This window comes from Siphateles boraxobius, unplaced genomic scaffold (assembly GCF_051911475.1).
Source record: "Siphateles boraxobius isolate OS27281-9 unplaced genomic scaffold, OSU_SipBor_1 77, whole genome shotgun sequence".
NCBI lineage: Eukaryota > Metazoa > Chordata > Actinopteri > Cypriniformes > Leuciscidae > Siphateles > Siphateles boraxobius.
The window spans coordinates 10,026,167-10,038,403 of NW_027509205.1; the positions used below are offsets into that span (position 1 = coordinate 10,026,167).

Sequence of the window (12,237 nt, forward strand, 5' to 3'; positions counted from 1 at the left end):
ATGGACGTACGTGGCCATTGCAAAATGCGGTGCTGGGATTGCTTGTGTGAGATGACACACTGATGGGCTCTCAGCATGTCTCCTGCGAGCCATTAGTCAGGCGGGCCAGAGAGAGAGGCTAATGTCTCACGGCTCAGCTAGGGTCTGTTTACTCTTCTATGTGATTCATGAACAAACTCAGTCTTACCTCCATCTTCACATTTTTCAGGAGGCTTAGCTTTCTTTGCCAGTCGTGGGTCGAGCCAGGTCGTGGTCTTGGTATTATGACTACACAGAGAGGGAAAGAAGCATTAGCAGACAAACACTTGATAGTCCTCCTAAGCTTTCTCCTTAATTACATAATTGGAGTTCATCTGCAGCTTAGCAAAGCAGTGTAACACTCATAAAACAACAGCAATATAAGTATACCTCACTGTAACAATGGAAAAATGACACAAACAACAATAAGCACTGCTCAATGATTGCTAACAACAGATGGCAAGATGTTTTTTTTTTCTTCATATTTTCAAAGCAGTGATTTCCAACCATGTGTACACTTGGCGGTACACAGAAATAATCTGATTTAGCTTTTTTCAAATTGAGATTTTTTTCAAATGACTAATAAATATATAATAATAATACATTATTAGAAAATATATATTTTATTATTACTTAATACTTATTTTATAATTTGATGCAGAACTTAATAGATAATATATCAAATTATATACAGTGGATAGCATAAGTGAACACACCCATGCTAAAGTTGACTAAAAAGAGGAATATAAAATCATCTTTTGGAAATTGATCTTAATGCCTTAATTAAAAAAATGAGGAAAAATCCAACCTTTAAGGACACCAATTTTCTTTGTGAATGAATAATGTATCGTAAATAAATAAATGTTCTTCCTTAAAATACAGGGTGCATAAGTCAGGACACCCCTATGTTAAATTCCCATAGAGTCAGGCAGATTTTTATTTTTAAAGGCCAGTTATTTCATGGATCCAGGATACTATGCATCCTGATAAAGTTCCTTAGCCTTTGGAATTAAAATAGCCCCACATCATCACACACCCTTCACCATACCTTTTTGACATGGCATTTTTGGCACCAGATTGGCATGGTGTTATTTCAGTTAGACTAATAGCTGGTTTGATTTGCATTGAGAGATGATCTTATGGAAAGTGCCCCATGCCAATCTCTAGGTATGGTGAAGGGAATGTGATGATGTGGGCTATTTAAATTCCAAACGCCAAGGGAACTTTATCAGGATGCATATTATCCTGGATCCATTAATTAACTGACCTTTAAAAATAAAAATCTGCCTGACTCTATGGGAATTTAACATAGCGGTGTCCTGACATATGCAACCTGTATTTTAAGGAAGAACATTTATTTATTTACGATACATTATTCATTCACAAAGAAAATTGGTGTCCTTAAAGGTTTGATTTTTCCTTATTTTTTTAAATTAAGGTATTCAGATCAATTTCCAAAAGAGGATTTTTTATTCCTCTTTTTAGTCAACTTTAGCATGGGTGTGTTCACTTATGCTAGGCACTGTATATATATAATATGATTATATATGAGTTAAACATTTATGGTTTGGCGTTGTTGAAGGGGCACTTGAACCTTACTAATGAAAAAAAAAAACTATTTTATATATTTTTTTAAATGCACACATTAAAACATCAGCAAGGTCCTTTTTAAAAAGCACTTTAGTTGTCTCTGCTGCGGAGGAGTGAGGAGTCTACTCAAAAAGCAAATGTGTTTAAAATCTGAAATATTCATGGCAAGGTGCAGCTCATCCTCCGAGACTCGTGCAGACAGACACGCGTGTGAAAGCAGGGCCTGCTGGGAAGGCTCCATTTAGCTGATTGTTTGCATTGTTCAGCGAATGAAGTATTGATTCGCTGGCTCTCTCTTCCTCTGTGTGGATAGCAGAGATACTTGGTCAAGGGCTGCGACCACAGACACAGGTAATGGACAATGAAAGGAAGAGGCTGTGAAAAATATCAGCTAGCTTCAGCATCAGCATTTGAGAGAAGAGCCGTTTCAACTCCCAGCGCTCTCTCATGCTTGATGTGTGCAGGAGTTCCGGAGTTCCTGTTTACTGAGCGAGCCCTCAGCTGGAGAGCTGCTGTCTACATCTGGGCTCGGTTACAGTAAATCAGAGGCGAAATTTGAAAAGATGGACCCACAAATCCTTCTTTGCTTCCCTGTTTAAAAACACACCAGTGGATTCCTCACAGTACAGCACAACTTGTGCATTGCCTATAAACATAATACAAAACACTCCCCTTCTATACAGTAAGCTAAAAGCAGCATGTCAAATGATAGTAATCCCATATTCATGAATCAGTAGGTAAAAAAATACCCACATGACATTCTGCTATCGCCGAGATTCAGTATATCATATGGAGACTTTCCTATCCATGACTTATTTATATATATTATATTTATATTTACCTGATACACAAAATTGACACAATCAAGCAAAATCACACAATTGCACTCAAATCAAAAAATTAAATAATCAAAAATGTGCAACATTAGAAAAACAAAACAACAAGTAAACACATTTAACTAATTCCTCGAGTAAGATTGTTGTCAAACAAACATAGCCCGAATCCCAAACCCTAAGGAATGTGGTCCAGGAATGTGTCCTACTTGGCAAACAGGACTTACTCTATAAAGTAGACCATGCCTGTCTCCGTATAGGCCATCTCCCAGCTCTTGGGCAGAGGGTCCTGGCCCTCGTCACGTGGCAGCGTGTTCCAGTTGCGGAAGTCCATGCTGCTGCTGGACTGTGTGTAGCTGGGCACAGCCTTCCTCCACTCCGGTCCCTCCTTGTGTTCTGTGAGTGGAAAGAGCAAAAAGAAAGACAGTGAGAAAGAGGTGGGGAGAAAACACAGAAATGGGGAGTAATACATACTTTAACTCTCTCTAGCACTGCAGAACAAACTTTCCAACCTTCTCAAGAGACGGAGACAAACAGAGAGAGAGAGAGAGAGAGAGAGAGAGAGAGAGCGCAGACAACAAGAGCCACTGGATTTGCATGCCAGGACTGATGTTCAGGGGCAGGGCCAGAGCTGGTTAATGCTTCCGTGAAGCCGATATCTGTTGCATACACAAATGTGTGTCTGTTTGTCTTTGTGTGAGTGAGACAGACAGTCTGCTTGCACGTGAGAACACAGGCAGAGACAGTATAAGAGGGAGAAAACATAACATTTAAAAGTCCCATCCTTCAGTTAAAAGAGCCAGTAGTCTTTTTGTTTATTCTAGAGTGCACATGTTCCTGAAGCTCGACTCTTACGGTGAAACATGACGCAACTGAAGCTAGGCCAGGGTCGTGGGTTTGATTCTCAGGAAACAATACATAGTGATAAAATGTATAAATAAAATATATACATAAATATAATTTTATATATACACAACCATTCAAAACTGGAGTAATGATTGTGAAAATTCGGCGTTGCCATCGCTAAAATAAATTTTGAAATAAAAACATTTTAAAATATATGAACACAGAAAACAGTGATTTTATATTGCAATATTATTTCACTATTTTTACTGTATTTCTGATCAGATAAATGCAGCCTCAGTGAGCATAGAGACTTATTTTAAAAACATTTTAAAAATCTAACCAAACCCACATTTTTGAATGGTGGTGTACATAAATTTTATATATATATATATATATATATAAAATTAAATTTAACAATATCCACCAAATAAATAAATTCAAAATGCAAATGTAGAGGAGCCAACAGCCTTTTAAACAGGTATGTTTACTCTAGAACTAAATGCATTGTGAATCATAAACCTAAAAATACACTCTTTAGCATGATTTGAGCTAAAGCAACTCAATTGTAGGATCCCATTGCTGTGAGACTTAAAATAAATGATTAAAAATTTATCTTGACACAGTTTTGGATATTTTGCTCTCTCTGCAATCAAATTGATAGCAGCTGTTTACTTGTATACTTATTAAACACAGAAAACACTTACACACGGTGTTACCAATATGGACTGATTGTCTTAATGGGACATTGACAGTGGAAAACATGCCTGTGTGTGTATTGTTCTGCATATGGATAAATTAGTTGTACATGCATTTTTAGAAATATGAGGTGATGGAAAAAGTGTATTGTTATAAAATGACTTGATAAGATTTTGCTGACATAGTCATGATTAAAGCCTGTTCATCAAAATGATTGTAGCCTGGCACTGGGACGCCAGCATGTGCAGCAGACGAATCAGCACTTGTTGTTCCTGTGCCGTAACCATGAAGGCACCATTCATGACACAGGCAGAAACATAAGCACTGGCGTTCAATAGCAAATAAGAAGCCTTTTATGCTTGTGGTCGAGTGTACGAGTGGAGAAAGAAGCTCAACTCCATGAAAAATAGAGGGTAGACTAGAGTGTGGTAAATATGAAAAGGTTTTTAAAAAGAAATCATACTTTTGTGTTCACAGAAAACAGCGTAACGGTAACAGATGAACACAATGTGTTACAGAATGATTGAATGTTGAAAGAAAGACGAGATGTTGCCTTGGTTTGCTATGGTAAAACCTAATGGTGAATGTTTGCTTCTACATGGAGGCTATGGAAAAACATTCATTCATGCATTACAAATGGTTGCTTCCAGCAATCATTGCATTGCATTTAAGTAGACAAAGGCTGTATCTATCAGAATTGACCATAAGCATGTATACACAAACATAAGAACTAGGGTTGTAACAATATATAGTGTCACAATATATCGCAATACAAAAAAGCAACATCTGTATTCTGATAGTTCACCCAAAATGAAACTATGTTAGAGTTTACAGATTTTGTGTCAGTTCTACATTAAACTAATATATATGATATAATGTAACAATAATGCAAAAAAAAATAATGCAAAAATCTGTCGGTCCTGATAATGCCAAATGTCTTATGTTACCAGTAAAAAGTGACTACATTAAGACTACATTATTTTAAGTATATCTAGTTGTCTAAATAATTCTGTATTTTCAGAATCATGAAAACCATTGTCCTGTGAATTGGGTTACCAGCACCAAGTCCAAGCCTATTCATTTACATCCACAATGCAATACCAAATTTGGAATTTTAATCAACAGTACATTTTTTGTTAACCTTTTACCATATTGTCTTGGAGTATCTCAATAATATTGTATAGTGTGTTTAGTATTGTGATGTATGTATGTATTGAATCGTGACATGAGGGTATCGTTACACCCCTAATAATAACCCATAAGGCTCGCTGCAAAGACATAACTAGCCATTTTTAGTAAAGCTAATTTAATCGATAAAAACCACAAACACGCTTCTGGGTTGCAAAATCGTCTCAGTTTGCACTTGGCAAAGTCTAGTTAGATAATATTGCCATTTGCATCTTGTCCTTGCATGGGTGCCAGAGGGTTTACAAAGCTCTATCCAATCATAATGGAGGACAGCTGTGAGGCATCTTGTCCAACTGGATTTGCTAATAAAAACAGCCAAAAAAGCCTCCCTCGGTACACCCAGAAACCTCTACAGGTCCTAGTCGTGAAACAATTCAGATTTCCTCCTGTGACCCTCAGAAAAATAGCGCATGTTTTCATGAAGTCTCAGTTACATAGACTTTCATTGAAATGAATTTAAAACTTAAAGCCTAAATAAGCCTGTCAGTAGAAAACCTGTTTAAAACTCATTCTATTCTGAAGGCTGAAAAGCACAATGAAGCCAATATTATGGGATAGGATATCAGCTCCGATGGTGATCAATCATACCAACACAAACAGAACAGTAGTAGAAACTGCAGTGGGTTAATGCGCTGTGAATATAAAATGTTTTGGGTACTTTCTTCCCCATGCTCACCATCGCTGCATGCGAATCATCTGAAAGTGTTCACTGTTCTGTATCCCATTGATTTATGGGAAAGAATACTTGCTGTGCAGGGAGCATCAGTAAATCCTACCTACTTTCAGCATGATGTAGCAGAACTCCAACCGAGCTCCCCTGAAGTCTTCCCACAAACCAAAACTTGGCAGAAGAAATACTATTCTAGAAAGTAGGTTATGCTTTAAAATCAAGAGCTGGAGATCTCTGAAAAAGGGCATGTATTTTAAATATTGATCTTATTTACTGTAGCTATTACTCAGGCAATATTGCGGATTTCCGGTACACTGGAGCGATAGGAGGGCTGGGATGTGCATTTTAGTCCACATTTCATGTGCAGGGATCCGTTATAAAAACACTAATAGAGCTAAATAAAAAAAATAAAACATCTATTTATACAGCTACAGTGACATCAGGCTGGTGGCAGGAGTGCACATTAGTGTGGCACAGGGTTGGCTCAAACGTAATCATTAATGCAAAAATGACTGTAAAAGACTAATAATAAGCCTGAGGTATCTTTTTTAATGAGAGGGTAGAAGACAGAGTGCCGGGGCTGGTACACAAGTCAGAAATAGGTATCGTGGCACAGCAGTTACTCTGTGGAAAGAGTGCAGCAGTCCCTTTAACATGCTCATTACTTGAAGTGATACCAACCATAACCGCAATCATTCTGAACTCAACACAGTCTATTTATGCCACTGGATAATCACTGAAAAAAACTCATTGTGCATTTAGCCTACTTTAAAAGCTCAACTACTGTTCAGGTCTCTAAAAAAAGCTTAGATAGTCCTGATTCCTGCAGAGCATCAGCGGTTAGAAAGGTCGGCTTTAAGGTCACAAAACTCTGGACTTTTAGTAGTACCTAGGTTATCTAAGTCCACTAAAGAAGGTAGAGCGTTTTAACATTTGGCTCTTAAGGGTCTCTACCTGCAAACCGAAGCATTGAGAACTTAGTAAGTGTACAGACAGTTTAATAAGAAGATACTTTATAAAGACAGTACACTTCACATATATAGGCAGGAGCCATCTTTGGAAAACGGTCTCAACCAGTCGAACCACGAACGCCGTGCTACGCGAGCTGAACTGTGACTATCGACCAGCACGTAGCGCGGCGTTCGTGGTTCGAATGGTTGAGACTGTTTTCCAAAGATGGCTCCTGCCTATGTATGTGAAGTGTACTGTCTTTATAAAGTATCTTCTTATTAAACTGCTTGTACACTTACAAAGTTCTCAATGCTTCGGTTTGCAGGTAGAGACCCTAATAATGCTACCGTGTTAGTGTGGGGCTATTTTGAGCCTCGTTAGTGGTACTAACTAGTGATTTTTATTTTTACTTATTCGATGCCCCATACACTAGCGTTATAAGCTAATCTGTGGTTAAACTAAAACAAACGTTATAACTGGGTACATTCGAGTATCATGAAAACGCATCCCAGAGAACGGTCGACCCATGTGTTATTTAGCCCTAGGTTAATTTTTGTCCGGAATTGTCCTTTAAACTCTGGAATAGACTTCCTGATAATGTTCAGGGCTCAGACACAACTCTGAATCAAAATACACAACAGCCAAATTTTCTATATATTATAGTCATTATGATCACAACTCATAATAACTGCTTTAATGAGACAATTGTTTCTGCCTCAATTTATAGATGATGTTAGCTAACTGCATTATTTGTATTATCTTAGAATTGTATATTTCTGACATATGGCCATTACTTCGACACAGTCACTCACATCTGATAACATATTATTATAAACTGTAATGTAGAAACATGTAAAGCTGCTTTGAAACTATATGTGAAAAATGCTAGAAACCCAGCTCAAAGAAAGAAAAGGTAAGAAACATATTATGTATATAGGTAAAAAATAAAAAATAAAAGCTAACCAAAGAATGATTCTGATTCAGTGAGGAAATCAGTTATAAACTCAATAAACCCTCTGACCAATTCATTTTGAGTCTGATTCAAATTGCTGGATTCCCTGAGCTTGAGTTTTGTGAATCTTTTTTAACTGATTAATTTAATTGAATCAGTTCATAAGAGTAATTTCTTGCAAAACAGACAACACCATGTGCAATGCTTGAATAAACAATAAAATACAGTTGGCCGAAACATCGAATACACTGTACTGAACCAGAGTACATTTCACAGTAACAGTTCTCTGTTCATAATTTTGAATCAATAAAAAGATAACCAAAGACTGAGTCAGATGTAAACTCAATGAACGATTCAGTCTGATTCAAGGTAAGGTAAATTCGAGTTCTAATTTTATGAATCATTCCGACTGATTAATTGAAAAGAATTATCAGTTCATAAGCGTCATGTTTTGACTCTTCAAATCAGACAACACCACATGCTTTTCTAGTTTTTACACACAGCGAGCACAACTGATCAGAGACTCTGCAGTTCTCTAACATCACCTCACAAGATAATATCAGACAAAATCGCATTTAAAATCCCTAATGGCAATTACTTAAATTACTGCCACCATTTTTTCCCACTTTAGCTCTATGCATTTAAATTACATTACAGCTTATTAAGGGCATGATTAACAGAGGATAACCAACTTACTAAATGACAGGAATCATCATGTGTGGAAAACTATACACTACACTCTCTGAATTCTTTTTCTAAAAATTACTGGGGCGGCACTCTTTCAAAAGGTACGCCTTTGTACCTTATTTACCCTTAATGGTTACATATTAGTACCTAAAGTGTACATAGTAGTACCTAAATAGTACATATTAGAAACTTGGGTAACACTTTAGTTTAGGGTGCAATTCTCACTATTAACTAGTCACTTATTAGCAGGCATATGATATTGGCTGTTTATTAGTACTTATAAAAGCACATATTAATGCCTTATTCTGCATGACCATATTATACATCCCTTAATCATACCCCATGCTTAAACTTAACAACTACCTCACTAACTATTAATAAACAGTTATTCTGAGTTGTAGTTAATAGTTAGTTAATAGTGAGAATTGAACCTTAATCTAAACTGACCGAATCTTTTTAAAGGGTGCCATCCTAGTGACTGCTTTTGCGTAGTCACACCATCCCTCAATATCAGATCTCTACATTCTTTTTACAACTGACTGCACATCCAAGCACCCCTCTGTAAAGCTCTTCATATTGCTCTCACAGGGAACACAAGCAAATCTGCCCATAACAACTTAAGCTCTATTGACAAGCATCTGTGTCCTCTTGTCGATTACCACAGAGTCGCTCAGCTTGCAAAAATGAGGTAAAAACACATTTACAGTAATACACTTACAATGAAAGCCAAGCAGACAAGCTGCCAACACAGTGAATCACATGGTTTTGAAAATATAAACCATACCCTAATGCTTAAACATTACATGTGCAGTGTTGGGGAAGGTACTTCGAAACTAAAAGCTAGTCATCATTTTAAGTATACTACTTTTTGGAAAAGTAGTTTGCTACACTTACTTAAATCTTATTATATAAATATATAAACATAAATATATAAACTTGTATTAATATATACATTTTATTTATTTATTTAATATACAAAATACACATTAAAAACTATCATTTAATTAAATCATTTTAAATTAATGAATTAGACAACACTTATATAAAGAATACTCTGTAATTTATAATAATACCATTTTTTAACTAAATAGTTTGCCACAAAAATGAGACCTAAAATGCAGTCCAGGCTCTTGAATCTGTAAAAAAAATTAACTCTCCAAGTGAGGCAATTACAAATACAGTGAATCAGTCTTTCCAACACCTCATTTGAGAGAGAAAAAACTCTAGAAGTTTAGTTGGGTCAGATTAGCGTCTTTGCTCACTGAGTATGCAACACACAGAAACGTTTAAAGCACTGTTTTGGTGTGCTATACTGCTAACCATTAGACATATTGTTGTTGTTTAGCATAACAACTATAACAAGTTGTTTAGCTAGTATGACACAATTGAACAAATGTAGGATATTTAACCTGGCTTTTTTAATTAGAAAAACACTCCCCAACACTATACATGGTGTGATAAAATCACTTACTGACAGTGTCTTTGCAAATTTATCTTTCATCTCTGCTGAGTTGCATTTGTACAGTATTGATTTTCTAATTCTCTTCCATGTAGAGAATATGCAGTACATTACAATTCTGCACCTGCATACAAATTCGGAATCTATATGAACTCACTCAATATTGTTGAACAAACATATTCCCAGTCTCACCAGTGAGCCCATTGACAATGGGTGGCCTCTCATCCTCCTCCTCTTCCTCAGGAGCTGCGCTGTCCTTTCTATCCATTTTGCTGACCGACGTGGTGCGTTTGCGCTGAACCTCCGCGTCAAACTCCTCGTCAAACAGAACCTGGTCTACCAGGTCAGGCTGAACTGGGCTGGGCTCTGCAGGGGGTTTTGGGGTACCATAATAATTACCTACAAAGGAACAAAGAGAAAAAAAAAATCAACATTTTTCATATTCTGCACTGATTTTGCAACTACGACACAGCAGCTGTCGTTTTCTTTCTTCTTTTTTTTACGCGTTTAGTTTAAAAATTAAATATTACTCTGCGTAATTTTAACAACAAATTTAAATGCAAAACAAAACTTTATTTTTAGACACTTTTATTCATAAAAATGGATGAGAGATGACAAATTATGGGAAGAAAACAGGTGAATGGAAATAACCAATGTCCGATTATAACTCACATCACCCGCACGGTAAACCTGCATCAACATGTCAGAGCACGTGCACTGCAGTGGTTCTTAAGCTTTTTGACTCCGAGGACACGCTTATTCCAAGACAATATTTGAAGGACCTCCTGTCTAAGCTGATAGTACCTCTGTTGTAATGAAAACAAATAAACTCTAATATATGATTTCAGTTTAATGTTGTACATCTTCATTTTTAGTGGGGTTTTGCATTTGAATTAAGATTATGTTAATATAACAATGTAATTTAGATATATTAATATTATGTTAATATAACAATGTTAGGTCCCACTTTATATTAAGTGGCTTTAAGTACTATGTACTTACATTGAAACTAATACTTTGATACAATGGACTTATTGTGTACATACATGTTTTTAAGTTGTAGTTATATTTTAAAAATACCTGCATGTAATTACAGCTGTAATTAATGTATGTAATTACATTTGTAATTACACTGTTGACCCTTCCCTTACACCTTAACCTACCCTTAAACCTTCCCATTCCATCACACCAGCCCCTAACTTTACCCATATCACACCTCAATAGCAGCACAAGTGTTTTACAATACAACTCAACACAATAAGTACATTGTACATATTTTTCAATGGAAGTACATAATACTTAAAGCCACTTAATATAAAGTGGGACCCAATGTTATTTAGACATATTAACATAAGTAATTTTAAGGACATTTTGGGAAGTTTGCTGAGGCCCCCTAGTGGGCTCCAGCTCCCTGTTTGAGAGCTACTGTGCTTGGCTATGTCTTGAAGCAGTTCTGCCATCATTTTCCCAAACATATTCAGTATTTAGTTTGTAGGAGTAAAAACCTACAAGAGTGCTTCTGAAGCGTTGCGTCTTCAAGGCATGGCTGGTCTCTGAACTTTAACAACATCGAACCCACTATATATATCCTGCTTCCTGTCACTCTTCGGTAAAGCTGTAAGTCTTGTTTGTTGTTTGTCAACAGCTCGGCTCCCTGCCGCGCTCCTCTGGACCCCGACGCAGCACTCTGGCACTTTAATGTTATTTATTGGCAACAGTCCACCACTAAAGATTAAAACTGTATGGCTTCTTCTACTTCCCAGAGAGGCAGGAAGTCCATCTTATAAGCTTTACTGTCCTGTGTCATCTGGATAAACTTCCTGGGGTGAGAATGGTATCAGTACAACGTATGGGAAACTATATAGCACTTCATGCTAATCTACTTTCCCAACTATTCACAAAAGCATTGACTACTTGACAAAACTAGAAGGGAGGACCGGACGATAAAAGACAATATTGATTAATTTTTCACCCTTAAGATTTGAGAAGCAAGCAATCACAATCTGCTCCATCTTACAAGTGCTGTCACATTATAGACGTTTAGGACACTGAATTGATGAGGAGAGTTATTGCTTTAACCTAGCACAGACCCCTTTTATTGCTTGAAAGATGGCAAATGAGAACTGTGATAGGTGCTCTTTCCTTAGAAATATTAAAATGACACCCCATTCAAAAAATCACTAACTGACTGCAACCTTAAGCGCAGATTAATTTACACTCTCATTTGACAAGTTGCATCATTAGCCTTTACTTGATGTGGAACACAAAAAATAAATATGGGTTTAAAAATCTCACAACACGGAGTTCGTTTTAATGTATTCCTGAAAAAAAGTGTTCATTTGAATTT

The 12,237-nt window shown here is 36.6% G+C and overlaps 1 protein-coding gene across 3 annotated transcripts in view; it reads right to left on the reverse strand.

The window, feature by feature from the left end:
* magi3a (membrane associated guanylate kinase, WW and PDZ domain containing 3a) overlaps positions 1–12,237 on the reverse strand; it is a 148,891-nt gene that overhangs the window by 31,570 nt on the left and 105,084 nt on the right. For all 3 annotated transcript variants that reach the window (XM_077218767.1, XM_077218769.1, XM_077218768.1), the window contains 3 exons: positions 10,083–10,289; positions 2,669–2,837; positions 188–267 (listed from right to left, as the gene is read on the reverse strand). In XM_077218767.1, coding sequence (XP_077074882.1) covers positions 188–267; positions 2,669–2,837; positions 10,083–10,289 — 456 coding nt within the window. The remainder of the gene's footprint in view (positions 1–187; positions 268–2,668; positions 2,838–10,082; positions 10,290–12,237) is intronic.